This window comes from Diabrotica virgifera, chromosome 10, assembly GCF_917563875.1.
Source record: "Diabrotica virgifera virgifera chromosome 10, PGI_DIABVI_V3a".
NCBI lineage: Eukaryota > Metazoa > Arthropoda > Insecta > Coleoptera > Chrysomelidae > Diabrotica > Diabrotica virgifera.
The window spans coordinates 80,545,604-80,569,720 of NC_065452.1; the positions used below are offsets into that span (position 1 = coordinate 80,545,604).

Sequence of the window (24,117 nt, forward strand, 5' to 3'; positions counted from 1 at the left end):
TTTTAAAGTTACACCCCACCCCACCTCTAGGGGGTGGGTTGGAAGGTCATGTTTGGTGTTATTCGAAAGGTCTTCGAAAAATATTAAAATTCTGTTTTTTAGTTTCTCATTGGGAAGTGTATTTCGTGAGATATTAGACCGTTTCTATAATTTACCTATGGTATCACGATAAATCGTTTATAGCGCCATCTATCCACAGTTCGAAAAAATGTCTTGAATAAAAGTTGCTTACTTTTATGTAACAAATTAAAATCTGCAAGAAAAACTGGGGGTTTCTATTTGAGATTTTAAAGTTACCACCCACCCCACTTCCAGGAGGTGTAGTGGGGGTTGGTGTTTGGTATCATTGGATAGATTTTTGAGAATGATTGAATACGTATTTTTCAGTTTTTTGATCCGATGTTTAGTTCGCGAAATATTCGACCGTTCCACTACTTTTGGGACACCTTGTATACAGGGTGTTTCATTAATAATTGTCCATATAGTAACTGGAGAAACATTAGCACAAAATACGAAGATTTAACCTAAAACACTTAAATAAAATGTGGTTCCTTACTGAGTTACAGGGTGTTTTATCTTAAAATTAAAAAATTATTTTTGCTCAGCATTTTAAAACTATTCGACGTATCATTTTCATACTTGGCAGGAAGTATAGGTACTGTATAAACTACTACATTATGTCAAACAAACGTTTGTGGTTATTACCAGAGGGATACGACGGGGAAAGTGAATGGTTGACCCTTTCCAAATTCTACGCCACTGGCGGAATTGTTATTTTAGTTCAATTTTTGGATTCTCCAATACTTTCTATGAAAATAATATACTCTTCATTTGTAACGATAAAGTTATTATTTTTCGAGATATTTGAAGTTAAAAATGAAACGACACGGTTATTTTGATTAATGTATTGTGTCACTTCATTTTTATTTTCAAATATTTCGAAAACTAATTATTTTATCGTTACGAATGAAGAGTATATTATTTACATAAAAAGTATTGCAAAATCAAAAAATTACACTAAAATAGCAATTTCGTCAGTGGCGTAGAATTTGGGAAGGGTCAACCAGCCACTATCCCCTGTCGTACGCCTCTGGTAGTAGCTAAAAACGTTTCTTTATCTTAATTTAGTAAGGTGCACAGTACCTACACTTTCTGCCAAGTATGATAAGGATACGCCAAATAGTTTTAAAGTACTGAGTACAAATAACTTTAAAATTTTAATCATATGAATCATATCATAAATTAATTAAAATAACATGTGCCGTTTCATATTTACCTTCAAATATCTCCAAAACTAATGACTTTATCGTTACCAATGAAGAGTATATTATTTACGTAGAAGGTATTGAAGAATCTAAAAATGGCACTGGTGGGAGAGCATTTAATGCTAACTTTCCACCTTTTTAAGGGGAGTGGATGGACATCCAATTGCCCCAAAATGTTTATAAAGGACCACTGGAGCAATTAACAAGACAATTAGGGAAATTTCCTTCGATAATTTATTTATTTAATAAGTGTACTGTAAATAAGGGCTGATCCTAACATTGATTTAACTTATCGCAATTCTAGATAAAACGAGATTTATTTATACAAACATTAATATTATATAGTGCTTCGGGGGTGTGTAGAAAACAAAGGGGTTCTGTGAAAACCATGTTAACATAAACAATAACAAAAGAGCGATACATTTCTAAAACACGTAATTTTGCAACACAACGCGTAAACACATATCGTCGTTACTTCAGAGCGTTCTGAGTAAGACTGCACAATTTCGAGTTTATACACTACGCGAAGAGAACGCGGGGGGTATCGGCGGAGAAAACTAGTCATAACAAATCACGATTCATATTAGGGGAACAAAAACCAGTTGTTTTAGAAGCAAAAATGCATGAGTTTACAATTCCTTATATACGTTTTTAAAATATAACAGTTGGATATGTTTAAACTGAAATAAAAATAAGTTGTTTTTACAACATACTGCCCCCCGTTGAAGCACTAGCTTTAACACTACAGAGCATTACGAAGAGAAAACATAAAGAGACAATAAGAGTAATAGTGAACAACTTAATATAACAATACGAGTTAAACTATTAAACCTAATACATAAGATTAACATAATCCTTCACTAGGAAGGGGGCACAATTTAGTTATTGTGCGTTTGAAAATCCCATCCTTAGTCTTAACCGAGGCAATCCGTACGCGGCCATCTTTACCCGGAAAGACTTCAATCACACGTGCCAACGACCAGTAGAGAGGAGGGGTATTATCTTCTTTAATTAGAACAAGGTCATTAGGTTGCAAATTTTTGAACGGGAGAAACCAATTTGGGCGATTTTGAAGTCTATTCAAATAATCAGTCGACCACTTTTTCCAAAAAAGCTGTTGGAGTTTAGAGAGATTCTGCCAGATGCTAAGTCTATTTTCCGGGATAGATATATACTCCTGGTCGGGGAACGAGGTGAGAGACTTTCCTATTAAGAAATGACCAGGAGTGAGATATGTGAAATCGGAGGGATCGTTAGAGAGGGCACACATGGGCCGAGAATTCAGTACGGCTTCGATTTGGGTGAGTACAGTACTGAACTCTTCAAATGTAAGCTTGAGGTTACCTAACAATCTGTAGATGTGATGTTTAGCGCTTTTTATAGCGCTCTCCCAAAGTCATCCATGATGAGGAGATCGAGGTGCGATTGTTTTCCAACGAATTTGAGAGGAGGCGAGAAATTCCTGGATGGAAGATTTAGTTTCATTATTTTTTAAGAAATTATAGAGTTCATAGAGCTGATTTTTAGCACCGAGAAAGTTGGTTGCATTGTCAGAGAATATAGTCTGTGGGAGACCTCTTCGACTGATAAAGCGTTTGAGTGTGAGAAGAAACGCTTCGGTTGTAAGCCCACTGACTAATTCCATGTGAACAGCGCGTGTGGACATACAGACAAACAGAGCTATATACGACTTTATTAAGGGACTCTTACGAAGCTTGGAGGCCTTTATTAGAAAGGGACCGCCAAAATCTAAACCTACATGAGTGAAAACTTGAGAAGAGCATAAGCGTTCTTTGGGTAAATCAGCCATGATTTGAGCTGAGGGTTTGGCACTAAACTTGAAACAAACATGACATTCATGGACTATCCTCTTAATTTCACGCAGACCATTTAAAGGCCGATATCTAAGGCGCAGTTGGGAGAGAGTATTCTGAGGGCCTGCATGATGGAGTCTAAGATGTTCTCTTTTGAGTATAAGACGAACAACATGATTTCTTGAGGGGAGGAGGAGAGGGTACTTTTGATCGAAGGTGACTTCTGAGTTACTAAGACGTCCACCTACACGAAGCATTCCATCTTTGTCAATAAAAGGAGCAAGTGGTAGAAGAGACTTGTTAGAGATAATTTTATTGCCCTTGAGATCAGCGATTTCGGAGGAAAAACGTGAGTTTTGAAGTAATTTAATGATTTTCATTTCCGCATTTTGAAGTTCAGATACTCCAAGAGTACCGGATAATTTTTGGGTGCGAGGTTTTGCGTTATTAGCAAATCTGAGTACATAAGCCATGGTTCTCATATACTTCGTGAAACTGGAGTACCTTTCAGAAAGTATGACGAAAAAATCGACTTGAGCATTTCGAGTATGAAGAACAATTTTTCTTTCTTCAGGTAATTTATCAGAATTAAACTTGGGACTATATTCAGACAAATTTAGGTCAAATTCTCGTAAAAACTGAGGACCTTGAAACCAAAGAGTGGAATTGAGTATGTTAGAGGGCATCATTCCTCTGGAGAGGATGTCAGCAGGGTTATCTTTAGACTTTACGTGTCTCCAATGAGAATCAGAAGAATTTTCTTGAATCTGAGCTACCCTGTTAGCGACAAATTGATTCCATCTAGAGTGATGGGATTTGAGCCATGCCAGAACTATTTCAGAATCGCTCCACATATTTATAGAGCTAAGAGAGGGCAACTTATCCTTTATGATATCAACCACCCTAGTGGTAAGTTTACTGGCCAATAAAGCACCCATAAGTTCCAGTCTTGGAAGCGTTACGGTCTTTAAAGGAGCAATACGGCTTTTTGAAGCAATGAGAAAGCAAGAGACATTTTTCGAATTGTACGTAACTCGTATATAACAGCAAGCAGCATATGCTTTCAAGCTTGCGTCAGAAAAGGAGTGAATTTCAACAGAACAAATTTCATGACTTGAGAAAAGGGGTCTGGGTATACTCATATCCTTGAGAGCAGAGAGATCAGTCACAAACTTTAACCATTCATTTAAAATATTTTAATCTACGGGATCATTCCAATTGATTTTAGAAATCCAAATTTTCTGCATAATAATTTTAGCGAGCACAGTCACAGGATTAATGAGCCCTTGTGGATCAAGAATCTGAGCGATAATAGAGAGTACTTCCCTTTTCGTGTAATTATCCTTTATTGACAATTGAGGTACAGAAATTGAAAATGTATCAGTACTGGGGTTCCAACAGAGACCTAAAACCTTATTCGAAGCATTCTCTGGTGAAATAACATAGGCAGAGTTTGTAGAGAGAGAAGAAACATTTTCCAAAAACATTTTAGAGTTAGAGCACCATTTATGAAGAGAAATGCATGCCCTGTTGAGTAGGTCAGTTATCTCATTATGAGCCTTTAGGAGAGTTTGGGTGTCATTGGCTCCATATAGAATGTCATCTACATAGCAGCCTGTTAAGAGAGCATCGGAAGCCAATGGGTAGTTGCTTTGGTGAGTTTTAGCTAGCTCCACCAAACAACGGGTACTTTGAAAGCTTGCGCTTTTTGTTCCATAAGTTACGGTGTGAAGCTCAAGACATTCGATGTCCTGTTCTGGGGAATCCCGCCACAGTATATTCTGGAGGAATGTGTGATCAGGATGAATTTGTACTTGCCTGTACATCTTCTGTATGTCGGAGGTGAAGACATACGTATAGAGTCTAAAACGAAGTAAAATATCGAAAAGTTCAGGCTGAAGGGTTTTTCCTTTCAATAGGATATCATTAAGAGAGTAGCCACTAGAACTCTTCATGGATCCATCAAAAACCACCCTCAATTTTGTGGTTAGTGATTCTTCTTTTATGACACAGTGGTGAGGTAGAAAGTATTTATTTTCTAAGTGAATATTTGTAAGAGAAAGAGGAACTTTCTTGGCATGCCCAAGAGAAACAATATTCATGGATGAATGACTTGTATTGAGAGTATAAGCTTTCATGCTTCAAAAGTTTATTTTCTAGATTAATAAACCGTTTCTTGGCCATATTGTAAGAGTTGCCTAGACTTTTATGTGCCGTTTCAGAAGTGAGAGGAAGCTTTACCTGAAACCGACCAGAGGGTAAAATTTGAGTCGTTTTGGTGAATATTTGCTCAGCCAGATCCTCGGAGGTGGTGGACTTAACAGAGGGGGTCAACTCTTCCACTTCGAAGAATTGTCGAATTAAATCATCGAGCTTATCTTCCTCAGACGTGGACTGGACAAATAAAGAGACATTTGACCGTGTAGGAGACAACTGTGGGTGATGAATACTTTTATGATGTGCATGAAGGGGTACAGAGCCAAACATGATGTACCCTAAGTGTGTATTCTGGAGAACAGGGAGTCCTTTGCCTAAATGTATCAAACCGTCCAACAAGAGTTCGCTATATATATATCACTGGCAAGAAGAAGATCTATATTTCCAGGGACAGAGTAGGAGGGGTCTGCGAGAGTTACTGTAGAGGGAATATTAAATTTATTTCTGTTTAGGGATACTTGAGGGAGTCTACAAGTCAGATTATCTAAAATAGCACAGGAGACTTTGAAACCATTACCATTTCTTTTGTATGGAAAAATTTCCAGATCGACCATTTTGTTCGAAAATGAACTATGTTCAGAGATAGTAGAGATTTGCAATCTTTTGCTATAAGAAGAGAGATTTAATTTTTGAACCAACTCTTTAGAGACGAACGACGACTGAGATCCGTTGTCTAAAAGACATCTCGCGTGTATGGGTACGCCATCCTTTGAGTAAATAGTAACTAGAGCGGTTGCTAACAACACATCCCGCTTTACTGAGAGAGCAGAGAGAGAAGTCATCACATTTGAGACCTGAGAGGTTTGAGATTGAGAGAGAGAGACAGAATTACTTGGACCGGCTTCACCATCAGGCCAAGTGTTTTGTACATTGCGAGGAGTTGAATGATTTTGTCTTTGAGAAGACCTACTAGAAGAAGAGCTATTCCCATGGTCGTTGTGCAACAGTGAATGATGCCTACCATTGCATACAGTACATAAGCGTTGAGATGAACAATTTTGAGAAAAGTGCTTAGTACCTAGACAGTTGCGACACATTTTATTCTCATTAACAAACTTATACCTGTCCTGTAAGAGAAGATTAGCAAAATCTGTGCATGCATAAATAGTATGTGTAGTATTATTACAAATTGAGCATGTTTTAGAGTAAGAGTTGTTTTTACCATTTACCGAAGAGAAGAGAACCGTTTTAGAGGGAGCTTTATTAACTTTTTTATCGTTATGATCTGAAGAGTTTAACTTTTCCATAATGTCGCATTTTTTCTCTAAAAACTCAAAGAACTTATTTAGCGTGGGAATATCTTTTGACCCTACCTCGTATTCGAACGACCGGTGAGTGGTAAAGTCCATTTTTAGTAAGAATATTTCTATAAGCAAGAGATCCCAATGCTCGACTGGTACATTCATATTTTTTAGCGCGAGTACGGTCTGTTTTGCGGTGACCAAAAATTCCCGTAAGGCCTTTGCATCGGCCTTGACCAAGGATGGAACTTTCAAGAGGCGCTGTATATGTAAACTAATTACGCGCGAATTGTTCTCATAACGATTTCGAAGAGTGTCCAACGCGATTTCAAAGTTTTCTTCTAAAACTTGGATGTTTTCCACCAACTGGAGAGGTTCGTTGCGTAGAAACGATTTAAGGTACACAAACCGTTGGACGTCGTTGAGCTCCTGGTTGTTGATGATGAGAGTCTCGAAGAGCTGGTAGAATGTGCTCCATTCCGAGAATGACCCAGAGAAGTTTTGGATTCTGATTTCTGGGAGAGAAACTCTAGCACTAGCTAGACGTGAAGAAGTGGAACTGGGCTGGGGTGCAAGAGGCTGTAGCGCCTCCATTCTATGTTGAAGACCTGCCAGAGTTGAGAAGTATTTTTCTTCGACTTCTTCCCTATCGCGTTCTTCGGTGCCTGTTTCGTCCAGTTCCTCAATCTTGTCCATAATATCATCATACTTAACGTAACAATTCTTTAGCTCAGTATGACGGAGTTGGAATTTCAAGAGATCCTTCTCTTGTTCAGATTTAGTTTTCAACCAATTAGAGATACGAGTGATCTTTGCCTTAAACGGTGTACGTTGTTTCTTCAATTCTCCCATTGCGGATAGAGGTGTGTAAGCTTTGGAGATAATAAAAGTTCTGAGAGAATACACGAGAGATAAAAATTTGAGAGTCTAAAACACAGCTTAATGTTCTGCGAGAATATACGAGAAATAAAAACTTAAGAGTCTAAAACACAGTTTAGTTCACCCTGTATAATAACTAAGAGTCTCGGAAAATATTGTCCCAACTTTAATCGCCCGGTATGAGTCCAGCGAAATATAAATTCGACCGGTATACTAAAACTTTAGAGTCCGAACTTTTTGAAGAGTCCTCGTATAAGACCGGAGGCTAAATTATATAAAATCACCGGTGTGGCGCGACGCGCGAAAATAATAGCGCGAAGCTTTGTCTACAGTGACGCGACAGCAAGAGATAAAAGATTTGTAACGAGCTTACCAAAGTCCTATTCATTTGCACTACTTGTTTGAAGCACTTAACTATCACTTTGTTGAGGTTGTTTAATTTTAACAGGAAGAGATTTGATTTATAATGATAAATCAGAGTAGAATTGCGATATAGCCAATATGCGGGTCGAAGAACCAGAAATGGTGGGAGAGCATTTAATGCTAACTTTCCACCTTTTTAAGGGGAGTGGATGGACATCCAATTGCCCCAAAATATTTATAAAGGACCACTGGAGCAATTAACAAGACAATTAGGGAAATTTCCTTCGATAATTTATTTATTTAATAAGTGTACTGTAAATAAGGGTGATCCTAACATTGATTTAACTTATCGCAATTCTAGATAAAACGAGATTTATTTATACAAACATTAATATTATATAGTGCTTCGGGGGTGTGTAGAAAACAAAGGGGTTCTGTGAAAACCATGTTAACATAAACAATAACAAAAGAGCGATACATTTCTAAAACACGTAATTTTGCAACACAACGCGTAAACACATATCGTCGTTACTTCAGAGCGTTCTGAGTAAGACTGCACAATTTCGAGTTTATACACTACGCGAAGAGAACGCGGGGGGTATCGGCGGAGAAAACTAGTCATAACAAATCACGATTCATATTAGGGGAACAAAAACCAGTTGTTTTAGAAGCAAAAATGCATGAGTTTACAATTCCTTATATACGTTTTTAAAATATAACAGTTGGATATGTTTAAACTGAAATAAAAATAAGTTGTTTTTACAACAGGCACTAAAATAGTAATTCCTCCAGTGGTGTAGGATTTGAGAAGGGTCAACCATTCACTATCCCCTGTCGTACGCCTCTGGTAGTAGCAAGAAACGTTTGTTTATCATAATTTCATAGGGTGTCTAGTAGTCGCACTTTCTGCCAAGTATAAAAGGGATACGTCGAATAGTTTTAAAATGCTGAGCAAAAATAGTTTTTATTATTTTAGATAGAACACCCTGTAACTCGGTAAGAAACCACATTTTATTTAAGTGTTTTAGGTTAAATCTTTGTATTTTGTGCTAAGGTTTCTCCAGTTACTATATGGACAATTATTAATGAAACACCCTGTATATATTATTGAACAAAATACTAAGTACACGAAACATACCCAGTAATTGGAATGAAGCAATCACCCTATTATTGTTTAAAAAAGGAGACAAAAAAGATCTGAAAAATTATTTACCGATCACCTTGCTTAATGTTATGTATAAATTGTTAACTAATATATTAACCAACAGACTAACTCCTAAATTCGACAATTATCAGACCAAAGAACAGGCAGGATTCAGAAAAGGCTACAGTACATGTGATCACTTACTGACAATGAAGTTACTCATTGAGAAAATAAATGAATACCAAATACCCATATATATACAGGGTGTCCAGAAACTCTACCGACAAACGAAGACAGGAAATTCTTCAGATAATTTTAAGATAATTTAACCCAATTCACTTAGTCCAAAAATGCTTCCTAAGGGAGCTGGAGCTCTTTGAAGATGGCGTCTTCTAATTAGTTTTTCTTAAATACCTCCAGAACGCTTCTATTTAGAAAAACAAAAATTGGTACGCATATTTATCTTCAAGATATAAATCTAATCTATCCATTTCAAATTTCTAGTACTGATCATAGGCGTCCGTTCTAGGTAGGGCAACGGTTATTTTATCTTTAACTTTTTTTATCTTTAACTTTTATGCATTTCTGACATTGGATTATTAAATTGTGAAGTATTCTAGTACTAAAAGGTACTCTTGTTTTAAATCGGTAGGACACACCGTTTTCCAGAAAAATCAATTTGAAAATTTTTCGCTTTTTGAATTAAAAAAAAATTTCAAAAAAAACTGTTTAGAAAGACGAACACTGGTACATTTATTTATATTCCAGAGATAAATCGATTTCATTAATTGCGAATGTCTAGTACTGGTCATAGGCGTCCGTTTTGGGTAGGTCAACAGTTATTTTATAGCATAACTTTTTTGTCTTCAATTTTTGAGCATTTTTGACACTAGATTATTAAATTATGAGGTATTCGAGTACTAAAAGTTACTCTTACTTTATGTTGGTAAAATACTTCGTTTTTTGTTGAAAAGTTCTTTCAATTTTTTCTCAAATTCCAAAAACGAAAAACTTTCAAATCGATTTTTCTAGAAAACGGTGTGTCTTACCGACTTACAGCAAGAGTACCTTTTAGTACTAGAATACCTCACAATTTAATAATCCGGTGTCAAAAATGCATAAAAGTTCAGGACAAAAAAGTTATGCGATAAAATACCCGCTGCTCTACCCAAAACGGACGCCTATGTAAATATACATACCAATTTTTCTTTTTCTAAATAGACGCGTTCTGGAGGTATTTAAGAAAAACTAATTTCATGACGCCATCTTCAAAGAGCTCTAGCTCCCCTAAGAAGCATTTTCGGACTAGGTGAATTGGGTTAAATTGTCTTAAAATTATCTGAGGCATCTCCGGTCTTCATTTGTCGGTCGAGTTTCTGGACACCCTGTATATATGGCATTAATAGATTTTGAAAAGGCATTCGACTCCATAGAACACTGGGCAGTGAAACAATCACTACACAATAGCAGAGTAGATTACAGGTATACAGAACTAATCTCTAATATATACAGTAAGGCCACAACTACGATCCAACTTGGAACAGAATACACACCCCATACCCATCAAAAGGGGCGTTTGACAGGGAGATACGATTTCGCCGAAACTCTTCAACCAAGCACTAGAAGACATTTTCAAGAGATTACAATGGGAAGAATATGGAATCATCATTAACGGCCAATACTTAAATCACATAAGATACGCTGACGATATCGTCCTTATCGCTACAGACAAGGAACAACTACAAATAATGATACAAAAACTAGACCAAGAAGCCAGTAAAGTTGGATTAAATATGAATTACAGCAAAACAAAAATGATAACAAATCAAGAAGATGAGTTAAGAATCGTAGTTAAACAAAACCAAATAGAGGAAGTGAATGAATACATATACTTGGGACAAATAATAAAATTGAATAGAGACAACCAAACAGCAGAAATAAAGAGACGAACGAAGTTAGCGTGGGCCTCGTTTGGTAAGCTCAGCTTCATATTGAAGAATAAAAAATACCCTCAATATCTAAAAACGAAAATCTACGACCAATGTATTCTTCCGGTCCTTACATATGGATGTCAAACATGGACGTTCACAAAAGCGAATATGGACAGAATTCACAAAGAGCAATGGAAAGACAAATGATCAACGTAAGACTGTCAGATAGAAAAAGGAATTCCTGGGTAAGAAATATCACAAAAGTTAAAGATGCTACTCGTCAAACAGCTAAACTAAAATGGAAACTCGCCGGTCATACGATTAGACAAAAAAACGAAAGATGGAATAAAATTATTACAGAGTGGAGACCATGGACATATAAACGAAAGAGAGGGACACCACAGATGAGATGGGTAGATGACCTAAAACGCCAAGCCGGCTCAAAATGGATGCACATGGCTCAGGATAGAGAAAGATGGAGGAGCAAAGGGGATGCCTATGTCAAATATTGGATGTCGCAAGGCTAATAGATAGATAGATAGAAGCTAGACAAATATCAAGCTGAATTTGGAGATATTAGATCAGTTACAGATCATACTTTTACACTTACAGAAATCCATTCGTTGGTTCATAAATTTGTAGCATATATAAACTGCGCGTCATAAAAAACGGGCACCCTAAAAAATGGGTCATTTTTGATGTCGCGTATCTCGTTAACCTGTAGTCCGATTTAAGTGATTTTTTGAATTTATTATAGCCTTATTCTTTGTCAATATCCTTGTAATAATATTTTTGCTAAACAGGTAAATTTTCATTGTATACCGGGTGTACGAATCAAACTGTGTTTTTTTCTCAAAGTTCGCAACACCCTGTGGGATATTCTAGCCTTTATAAAATACAGAAATGAAATCCGTACTATAACCTCAGGTTTTCTGAACATTTTGTTTTTTGATTCATTCTCTTATGTTGAATAATACAAAAGTTATGTACTTTAACAACTAGTCATGTTCTTCATCAGTATAGGTTGTTTGTAAATAAGTGCGACAAACTTTAAGGGGCAATTCTGCATGAAAAAATAATGACCGTTTGCTCTATAAACTTATGTCTGCAAATTCTTCGTTTACGAGATACGGGATGTTAAATTTTTATTATAAACTGACGATTTATTTTATTGCCCTAAAACCGCTTGAGATATGCAAATGAAATTTGGTAGGTTTTAAGAGATAGTTATTGCGAATTTTTTGACTTGCAATCAAGAATTTTATATTCACTATTGGCGTGCATATGGGTAATATGACCGATCATATTACCCGTATGCACGCCAATGGTGAATATCAAATTCTTAATTGTATGTCAAAAAATGTGCAATAACTACGTCTTAAAACCCACCAAATTTTATTTGCATATCTCAACCGGTTTTAAAGCAATAAATAAATCGTCAGTTTGTAAGAAAAAATTCAACATCCCGTATCTCGCAAGCGAAGCATTTGCGGACATACGATTATAAAGCAAACTGTCATTATTTTTTAATGCAGAATTACCCCTTAAAGTTTGTCTCACTTGTTTAGAAACACCCTGTACTGAAAAAGAACATGGCTAATTGTTAAAGTACCTAACTTTTGTATTATCCAACATAAGCGAATGAATCAAAAAACAAAATGTTGAGAAAACCTGAGGCTATAGTTGAGTTTTAATTTCAGTATTTTACAAATGCTAGGAAATTCCACAGGGTGTTGCGAACTTTGAGAAAAAAACACAGTCTGATTCGTACACCCGGTATACAATAACAATTTACCTGTTTAGCAAAAATATTATTACAGGAATATTGACAAATAACAAGGCTATAACATATTCAAAAAATCACTTAAATCGGACAACAGGTTTAGGAGATACGCAACCTCAAAAATTACCCATTTTTTAGGGTGCCCGTTTTCTATGACGCGCAGTTTAGATAGGATCAAAAGGAATAAAATATATAAATCATTGAGCTCCTTGGGCATATCCAGCAGGTAGGGCAAAATGTTCAGCTATATATTTATGGAGGAAAATACACAGTGGAAAGAAATATAGTGCTAAAACGGTGCCCAATCATGAAATGCAGAAACGTACAAGAAGATCTCAAACAAATAGGAGTTCATAATTGGAATGAAAATAGTATATACAGGGTGTCCCAAAAGTAGCGGGACGGTTGAATATTTCGCGAAATGAATATCCGATCGAAAAACTGAAAAATACGTGTTTAATATTTTTCAAAAATCTATCGAATGATACTAAACACAGCCCCCACTCCACCCCTGGAGGTGTTGTTGGCTGGTAACTTTAAAATCCTTAAGAGGAATCCCCATTTTTTATTGCAGATTTGGATTCCTTACGTAAAAATAAGTAACTTTTATTCGAGACATTTTTTCGAATTATGGATAGATGGCGCTGTAATCGGAAAAAACGATTTATCCTGATACACTAAGTAAATTATAGAAACGGTCTAATATCTCAACAAATACACTTTCAAACGAAAAACCAAAAACCATGTTCTTCAAAAACCTATCGAATAACACTAAACACGACCCCCCTCTCCATCCCATGGAGGTGGGGTGGGGGTAACTTTAAAATCTTAAATACGAACCCCCGTTTTTTATTGCAGATTTGGATTCCTCATGAAAAAAATAAGGAATATTTTTATTCGAGACATTTTTTAGAATTGTTGGTAGATGGCGCTGTAATTGGAAAAATACGATTTATTAGCGCCATCTATCAACAAATCTAAAAAATGTCTAGAATAAATGTTACTTACTTTTTTATGAGGTATTCAAATCTGCAATAAAAAATGGGGGTTCCTATTTAAGTTTTTAAAGTTACCCACACCCCACCTTCATGGGATGGAGTGGGGGGTCATGTTTAGTGTTATTCGATAGGTTTTTGAAAAATATTAAACACGTGTTTTTTTGGTTTTTCATTTGGACGTGTATTTCTCAAGATATTAGACCGTTTCTATAATTTACCTAGGGTACCAGGATAAATCGTTTTTTCCGATTATAGCGCCATCTATCCACAATTCGAAAAAATGTCTCGAATTAAAGTTACTTATTTTTGCGTAAACAATAAAAATCTGCAATAAAAAATGTGGGTTACTATTTAAGATTTTAAAGTTCCCCCCACCCCACCTTCAGGGTGTGGAGGGGATGTCGTGTTTGGTGTCATTCTATAGTTTTTGGAAAAATATTAAAAACGTATTAAAGATATTAATATTAGAGATATTAATTAAATATTGCATTTTTAGCGGACGACACAATTTCACTTAGTACAAATGGAAGCGACCCTTTTATAAAGACTGATCCCCGTCATAGTATGAGTTCAGCCAAGCACAGTATAACAGGAGACAGTGCCGTAGAACTTAGGTATCGACAAGAACCTTCAAGGCAATACAGAATTACTGAGTTGCCATACATTGCAAATCAGCCGAATAAACCAGATGATGGACTGAATGGCGGCTTTTATAGATTGAGCTTAAATGGATATAACAAGTACATGGAAAGGTTTGTTTACTAAACTAAGTGATTAATAAGCTCAATAATTTTAATTTTTAACAATATTAAACAACTTCATCTAACGCAAAAATTAAATCACAGAATTGCCGTAAACATTTGCCATTATATAAGCTAGAATTGTGCTAGGTCGTGTAATATAGGGCGTCTTTTTTTGATCTACTAGAAGAGATAGTTATTTAGAAAACAATCTTTTTTGTACCACTTTTCTTATTCTTCATGTGCCTCATCCTTTAAGGACATTGGCGATCATCATGGCCTATTTTACTCTGTCTGCAGCGGTTCTGAAGAGTTCTATTGTTATTTTTCCACTTCGCTGCTTTAAATTTTTCAACCAGGACGTGCGTCGTCTCCCCGGTCCTCTTTTTGCTTCCACTTTCCCTTGTATAACCAGTTGCAGTAACTCATATTTTTCATTTCTTAGTATATTACCAAAATAGCTCATTTTTCTTTCCTTCGTAGTGTTGAGTATTTCTTTTTTCATCTTAACGTTTTCGTGTTCCTACAAACCAAATTTAGATGCAGAGTTAATAGGGAAAGAAACGAAAGACAACAAAGAACAAACAAACTGGACCTGGAAAAACTGAAGATCCAGGAATGTAAAGAGAAGTTCGAACAAGAAGTCGTAAATGAGTTAAGGACGCTAGAACTGCACTCCATAGAGGGCAAATGGAGTAATATCAAAACAGCAGTACTGACAGCAGCAGCGTCCACCCTGGGAAACAAGAAAAAGGAGAGAAGAAGAGCATGGTTTGATGACGAATGCAGACAAGCAATAGAGGAAAGAAATGAAGCACACAAAATGTACATAACAAGAAGAACACGGGAGAGACGAACATTGAAAGAAATGAAATTTAAGAGAATGAAGTAGATAATGGAGTAGAAGCTCTAACTATAGAGGAAGTTCTCGAAGCTATTAAGGCCCAGAAAATAAAGCTCCGGGAGTTGACGAAGTACCAGCAGAACTGTATAAGGTAGGTGGCGACCCCCTTAGCAAGTCACATCCACGCGCTCATCAAAGACATATGGCAAGAAGAGAAAATACCCGACGACTGGAAGAATAGTATGCCCGATCTATAAAAAAGGAAACTCCAATGCAAAAACTACCGTGGAATCTCTCTACTATGTACAGCATATAAAGTCCTCACATATATTATAAACCAGCGGCTCCAACCACTAGCAGAAAATATTATTGGAGAGTATCAGACGGGCTTCCGACGGGGAAGATCGACACTGGATAAAATATTTACAGTCAAACAGATCTTGAACAAATCATGGGAACACGATATTGATGTTCACAACGTGTTTGTAGACTTCAAACAGGCATACGACTCAGTCAAAAGGAACAAACTATACTATACATATATTGGCTGAATTGGCAATACCACACAAGCTAATAAGACTCATTAAAGCCACAATAGATGAAACTCAGGCATGTGTACGAATACAAAGCCACCGGACAGACTTTTTCAAAATTTCTCAGGGACTAAAGCAGTAGGCAAATGCAAACTGGACGAGGAAACCTACTGACCAACCGAACGGTTCAACTGGCCGCTTATGCAGATGATATTAATATTATGAGTAGAACATCAACAGGAGTACAGGAAACATAGGAAGAGTTAAAAACACAAACAAAAATGCTAGGTCTGGAAATTAACACAGAAAAAACAAAAATAATGACTCAGACGAGAAGAAATATAGTCCCACAAAACATACATGAAGATGACATTGAAACGGTTGGAAAGTTTACATACCTGGGAGTAGAAATATATGCCGACGGATCAGAAGATGGAGAAATACGGAAGAGAATAACGCAGGCAAACAGCTTATTTTGCTATCTCCCATATATTTCGGTCTAAAAGTGTCCACCGAAATACAAAGATGAGAATCTATAAAACTTTAATTTGACCAATAACATGCTATGGCAGTGAAGCCTGGGTCCTGAAAGAAACATCCAAAAACAAACTAGACACATTCGAAAGGAAAGTACTGAGGAGAATACTAGGACCTGTGAGGGAAAACGGAATCTTCAAAAGTCGATACAACAACGAACTTTATCAACCTTATAAGGAAGCACCCCTGTCAGACTTCATTAGAATACAAAGATTGCAATGGGCTGGACATGTGATGAGAATGGGAGAGAATAGGCTACCAAAAAGAGCACTGAATGCTAGAATGCAGGGAAAGAGACCGGTTGGAAAGCCAAGAAAGCGCTGGAAAGACACAGTAAACAGCGACGCACAAGCCCTTTTAGGAGTCCGTGTATGGAGAAGAGCAGCCACAGACAAGCAAGGGTGGAGGTAAAAAATAAAGAAGGCCAAGGCTCAATTTGGGCTGTAGTGCCGTAGAAGAAGAAGTTTTCGTGTCCGTTACGTGTTTGCCCATGATATTTTCTACATTCTTCGATGACACCGAATCTCAAAGCTGGCAAGTCTTTTTTCAGTTGCGTCCATAATTGTCCAGGCTTCAACTCCATACAAAAGGACAGATAATGGTTCTCATCTCAATACTCTAGTTCTAATTTCTATCCCCAGTTTTTCCATTGCAAAACACTGCTTTCATTTTATTGAAAGGTCTTCTGGTCATCTCAATGCGTTGTGTTAATTCAAGGCTGCGGTCCCATTGTTCATTTGGCTCACGTCCCAAACAATTATATCTGGGTACTTTCTCTAAAGCTTTTCCTTTAACATAGATTGTTTCGTATTCAATCTTGTACTTACTGACTTTCATGATTTTTGTTTTTTTTTTGTTCGGAGCCGATCCATATCTCTCATAATTCTGCATAGTACGATCAACCAAAATTTGCAGCCTTTCTGTGCTGTCTGCAAGGAGTATTGTATTGTCTGCACATCTGAGGTTATCACTAGGGTTCCGTTAATTATATGCTTTCATTGATGTCTTCTAGTGCCTCTTTAAACATCTCTTCTGAGCACATATTAAAAAGTAGAGGGGATAGTACACATCCTTGTCGTACTCCTCTTCTTATTGGAATTTTTGTTGGTGTACTGGAATTATGGCTTTCTGAAATCGGTATAAATTTGTAATGATTCTCACATACTGATCATCTACATATTTCTGTGTTCCATAATGTTGTATTTTGTCAAAGGCTTTCTCAAAGTCTTTACTACTTCTAGAGTATTCAAACTATCTAGGCTATTTAAGTATTGGGTTAGTTATAAATCGGAGGAACTAATTTTTAAAATGTGTGAATTAAAAGTTTTGTATAAAAAATAGGGATGCTAAAGATTTTCCAGAAAAACAATTATTAAATATATTATTGAGCTGAGATCACATAAGTTTATAATTTTGTATAAACATAAATAACTGGAGATACTTTTCAGGCGGGAAAACATCAACAACGTATATCCAGCTGGGTATATTACAGGATCTCAACAGTTTCAATACAACTCTCAAATGTCATTAAATCAACATATGCAACATAGTTTCCCATATCAACAAAATAGTCCAATTTCTCCTCATAATCCGCTTTTTTCTCAGCACAGTCCTCACTTGTCTCAACATAGCCCTCATTATGTTCATATTTCTCAGCATAAACCTCAGCACAGTCCTCAGAAGTTATCCCAGTACCCTCCGTATCCTTCAGAATTGGCTGATTTAGCTCATAGACAATCTAGTCCAACAACCTCGCTGTCTCCTAAATCTCATTATTATCCATCCCACCCTACACTTACGAGACAAAGTTATCGGCAATACGAGAGTGATGTTATGTATCGGAATCCTCATCAAATACAGCCCCATCAGCAATATGAGCAGATGAATGTTATGGCAGCAGGATTGGGTGGTTATTGGAAAAAAACCCAAACCGGTGAGCTGGTTTGGTACTCATCTTCAGTTGTGGATGGCACATGGCAAAGAGATAAAAGGTAAGCTGTTAAGGTTTTTTTTTTAGAGCTTACAGGTAGATAGATATATCGCGGTAAATGGAAAAGTGGCGCAAGTCACCTGAAAATCATTTTGAGACATTTAGGTTAATGAAAATGTTGATAAGTTAAGTCTGGTAACAATGATAATAGTTATTTTTGTGTTCACGTCCAGCATTGCAAGTAGTGAAACTTAAAAATAAAGTTATGAGAATAGCTACTTGGAATTCAAGAAGCTTGTATGCAGCCGGGAAATTAATAAACGTAACAACAGAAATGGAAAGACTGCATGTAAAAATACTTGGTATCAGCGACGTACAGTGGAAAGGATCCGGCAAATGTCCAACTAGAAACGGCATGTTCTACTATTCGGGAACTGATGATACAAACCACCGTTATGGCGTCTGAATAATAGTCGAAAGGGAAGTCAACAAATCGGTACTAAGTTTTACCCCATATTCAGAACGAATCATAGCAATCCAACAAAAGTCGAACAAAGGAAAAATTAACATTATTCAAGTCTATGCACCGACAGCAGAGAAAGAGGATGAGGAAATAGAAGAATTCTACAAGCAACTAGAATACATTCTGGAATCGACCAAAAGAGAAGAGGTCACCGTAATCATGGGCGATTTCAACGCTAAAGTTGATAAGGTGAAAACTGATGGATGCACTGGTGAATTTGGACTTGGACAACGAAACGGCCGATGTGAACGTCTCGTACAATTCTGCCAAGAAAAAGAATTTGTAGTAATGAACACAATGTTCAGATTACCAAACCGTAGATTTTACACGTGGACATCACCAAGGGATAATGCAGACAACATCGTCAGGAATCGAATCAATTATATACTAATCAGAAGCCGCTTTAAAAACTCACATCACGTCTACAAAAACCTATCCAGGCACCGATATAGAATCGGATCACAATCTGGTGGTGACTGTAATAAATATACGATTCAAGAAACTACAGAAAAATGCAGCTAAACAAAAGATAGACGTTAAGCAACTGAAAGACGCAACTATACTGGAAAGGACAAGAGAACAGGTAAACAACAATCTTAGAAACCTCGTTGCAAAAAATAGGAACACAGGCAATGTAGAGGACAAATGGATGGAGATAGAAAAAGCCCTTATGACAGCTCGTGAAGGCTCCTTAGTTCCAAGCAAAATTAAGAAAAAGGAATGGATGACAAACGAAATTTTGTACCTCATGGAGGAAAGGCAAAGAAATAAAACCAACAAGACAAAATACAAAGAAGTGAACCGTGAGATTAAGAGAAAAATTAGAGAAGCCAAAGAGAAGTGGGTTCTGGAAAACTGCAAGGAAATAGAAGAATATGAAAGAAAGTGCGATAGCTTTAACATGTATAAAAAGATCAAGGAAATAACAGGTAAAAAAGTGAAACAAGTATCCATCGTAACGGACAAAAAAGGTAAAATAATTACAGATTTAAATGAAAAACTGGCAAGATGAACAGAATACATTGAAGAACTTTTTGCAGACGAAAGACCAGAAATAGCAGTGGCAGAACCTACAGACGACACAACAGGGCCTGAAATCCTAAAAAGCGAGATAGAATATGCTATAAGGAACACAAAAGGGGGTAAAGCTGCAGGACCAGATGATATTCCTGTAGAATTGTTGAAACTTATAGACGACGACACACTTGAAATAATGGTAAACCTCTTTAACACAATTTATAGAACAGGCATCATACCATTTAGAATAGCTCGAGACAGACAGTTTCGCCATGTTAATCGCCAACGTCAAGAGGACTTGATAGGGCACGTTAAGAAGAAGAAGAAGCATCATACCAAAGAAATGGCTCTCCTCTACTTTTGTCACAATCCCGAAGACGAATAACGCCAGAGAGTGTTCAGACCACAGAACTATAGCATTGATAAGTCTCACACTAAAAGTATTTTTTTAAATAATTCACAAAAGAATATTTAATAAATTAGAAGAGGACATAAGCGCCACACAGTTTGGATTCAGAAGGGGACTGGTAACACGGGAAGCTTTGTTTGGTCTGAGTGTGTTAATGCAAAGATGTTTGGATGTAAACCAAGACCTCTACGTAGGTTTCATAGATTTTGAGAAGGCCTTCGATAAAGTCAGACACCAAAAGCTGTATGAAATCCTAAGAAGCAAAAACATCGACAGTCGCGACATTAACATCATATCCAGCTTGTACTGGGGACAAACAGTAAAAATCAAGGTTGATAATGAGTTAACCGAAGAAATTGAGATTCGTCGAGGTGTGCGTCAGGGTTGTGTGCTTTCTCCACTACTATTCAATATATATAGCGAAACAATATGTCAGGAAGCGCTCCTAGAGCAAAACATTGGTATGAACATTAACGGAGAATTAATTAACAATATACGATACGCTTATGACACGCTAATAGTAACAGATATCCTAGCAAATTTACAGTATTTGATGGAAAACATAAACACTCATACCAATAAGTATGAAAGTATGGTCTAAAACTGAACATCAAAAAGACTAAATTCATGATTGTAACAAAGAAGCTATACACCATTGTGAATTTATCCATAAATAATCAGCCAGTTGAAAGAGTTACGTCCTACAAATATTTAGGGGTTTGATTCACTGATACTAATGACCAGACAAGAGAAATCAAGAGGCGAATAGAGATAGCGAGACAATTGTTTGTCAAAATGAAAAAGTTCCTATGCAGCCGGGACATAAATATAAACTAAGAACGAGAATGTTAAGGTGTTACGTTTTCTCCGTTCTGCTGTACGGCATGGAAGCTTGGACACTGAAAAAGATAAACATCAAAAACATTGAGGCATTCGAGATGTGGTGTTACAGGAGAATGTGGAAAATACCATGGACAGAAAGAGTAACAAATCAAGATGTTTTGCTGAAGATGGGGAAGGAATGCGAAGTCATAAAAACCATACAAACGAAAAATCTGGAATATCTAGGCCTCATAATGAGAGGAGAAAACTACTCTCTGCTAAGACTCATAATCCAAGGAAAAATCTCGGGAAAGAGAAATGTGGGACGTAGGAGGATTTCCTGGTTGCGAAATTTAAGGGAGTGGTATGGGTGCAGTTCAATACAGTTGTTCAGAGCTGCAGCCAACAAAGTTAAGATTGCTGTGATGGTAGCCAACCTCCGATAGGAGACGGTACTACAAGAAGAAGCATTGCACGTTCCATGACTCCTTGTGTAACTTTTATTTGCGAATTTTTGCGCCAGTGTTAATGTCTCTGCTTTTTAAGTTTGTACGGGCAAAACACATGTATAAGCTTGTTAAATTGAAACATATCTTTGGTCAGGTTAGCCTTGGAAACAATTGTAATCACTCAACTGACGTTCTGAAATGTAGTTAGTTATATTTGTACACGTCACACTGATCAGTTCCTATCATTTGTATTTGACTACTATTAAGTATAGTGACTTCAAAATGGCGTTTGTTATTAACAATATATATTATATTGGTTTTATAGGCCTACGCCTTTCCGTTCCTAATCGCCACTCCTTTCTGTTGTGGCAGTCTTCCTCTCTTAAATTTCTTTCCGACATCGCCTTGGAGATTCCCTTTATCCATGTAGTTGCTGGTCTTCCTTGTTTTCGTTTTCCTGTGGGGGTCCATTCTAACACTTTTTTGGAGATTCTCCTTTCCTTCATTCGTCTTACGTGTCCATACCATACTAGCTGTTGTCTTTCGATGTCATCTATGACTGTTCTTGATTGTTGTAACAACATCTAGATCATAGATATTGTTAACAATCCGTCCAAATATAATCAGCGTGAGGCCATACTAATTTCAACCTGCGGGCAAGGTCATGTTAACAGGTTTTTTCTCAACCATGAAGGAGCCTTGCTCATAGAGTTTTCTCCTTTAAAACCTTTATAGGTAAACTTTAAACAAGATTTATTAAGCAATATGACCAAAACGTCCAGAAAAGCTTGCCATTCATCTGCAAGACAATGCTCTGCATTATGTCGCTTAAGAAGTTAAAAATATACAACGAAAGAAATAGAGGATATTAGAGTATCCACGCTATAGTTTCGATGTATGTATCGCTATACGATTTTCACATCTTTGAACTACTGCAAATGGCGTTAAAAGGCAATCGTTTTCAGATGGACGAGGAAATACAAAATGCCGTTAAAGAATTCTTCGACCTACAGCCACAACAATTCTTACAGGGTATGCATCGGTTGGTGGAACAATGGAATTAATGTGCAAAATTATAGTAGTAATTATTTGGGTGTATTTACCGATAATTTTTTTCTGGATGAAACATATGTTTTAATTGAACAAGCCTAGTGTAGTATATAGTACGTAGTAAAATTCACATTTCTAAGTTCTAATTAAATCATTTTTATTTTTAGATTTGGTAGCCTAGATAGGAGAAAAACTAAAAGAGTATCCAGTCGCATATCACCAAATATGGAGAATAAATCGGCTACTTTATCTACTGTTTCCAATTATCAAGGACAAGTTAGAAGTGCTTCTGTAAAGAATTCACAGGTAATTCAATTATTAAATTTAGAAACCTGAATGTCAAATACAATGATCCGTAGTAAACTTATTACACTTTAAATGTTAATACACAAACTGAGCAATGTGGAAAAAATGTATGCAACTAAGAAAAAAATTATCAGTATCATTTAAAGTCAAAAAGCTCAACTCAAGAAATTTGAGAGAAAGATACTAAGAAAAGAATACGGCCTGGTGCAAGAGGAAGAAGTACATGGAGAATCGAAGTAAAGACGAGATTAATAAATTAACTGAAGGGCACGGTATTGTTAAATTTGATAAAAGCTGGGACATGTTCAGAGACAAGAAGATATAAAACCATCAAAGAAAATATTATGGAATATTATGGCATTGTGGAAGGTTGTGGGACGTGGAAGACTACCTGAAAACTATGAATGTAAGACAATGGAGGAGAAGGACACAAGAGAGGTCTGAATGGAAAGACATAGCCAGACAGGCAAAGACTCAGACAGGGTTATGATGCCAAAAAAAGAAGTTACCTACGCTAAAAATTGGGTATGACCTATTAAGACAAATCGCAGTTTTCTCTCCCATAATTTTAATGTATTTCTTTTCCGTAAAACTAGTCTGATTTTAACCAGTCACACATATAAATTAGGTTTAGTTTTATAGTTTCTAGTCGTTATAGTTTCTAAGCATAGATCTTGGAATCCCTTCCTTTCAAGTTTTGCTTCAAGTTTCAGGTTTAATTTATTCTACGTTTTAGCCGTATTATGGCAGGCAACACTGCTTCCCCGCTTCCCACACCTGTTTCGCGCCGAGATTCATTCAGGAAATCGTCATTCTACAGTGACAATGCAACTCATTCTCATAAGCAATGTTGCCGATTTTAGCGGTTCCTTCAGTGGGTTATATGTAATCAAGCACTAATCAGTCTGTATTTTAATTTATCCTCTATCTTTTACGATTGTAGATACTTAGCCGCAGATCTCAAGATAATGGTCAATTAGTGAGAACACAATCTTTAGGTAGTGTAGGAGCTATAACAATAGATAGTGTATACCCAAATGATGATAGTTCTTCATATGGTAGCGATTGTCGGAACATGGATCCTAACCAAATGTCCAAAAAGCATAAAGAAAAAGAATGGTAAGAATGTGTAAAGAATAATATGAAATAAGGGGGCGGGGCTGTGGTTTGAAAATTTGGAAATTTTCCATTTTTTATTATTTTTTTTTTAAATGAAAGTACATAACTACTCTCTAAAACTTTCAGATTGAACGGAGCAAAATTACCGGAAATACAAAATGTTGAATATCCCTACCTTCGACTCTCTTTGCAGCAGCTTTGCG

At 36.6% G+C, this 24,117-nt stretch overlaps 1 protein-coding gene across 2 annotated transcripts in view; it reads left to right on the forward strand.

Annotated features, from left to right (window-relative positions):
- LOC114344635 (uncharacterized) overlaps positions 1 to 24,117 on the forward strand; it is a 73,674-nt gene that overhangs the window by 32,252 nt on the left and 17,305 nt on the right. Inside the window, exons 5-8 of one of the 2 annotated variants that reach the window (XM_028295463.2) lie at positions 14,132 to 14,375; positions 17,738 to 18,280; positions 22,657 to 22,795; positions 23,739 to 23,914. In XM_028295463.2, coding sequence (XP_028151264.1) covers positions 14,132 to 14,375; positions 17,738 to 18,280; positions 22,657 to 22,795; positions 23,739 to 23,914 — 1,102 coding nt within the window. Of the gene's footprint in view, positions 1 to 14,131; positions 14,388 to 17,737; positions 18,281 to 22,656; positions 22,796 to 23,738; positions 23,915 to 24,117 lie in introns of both variants that reach the window. The other variant, XM_028295462.2, reaches the window with a different exon arrangement.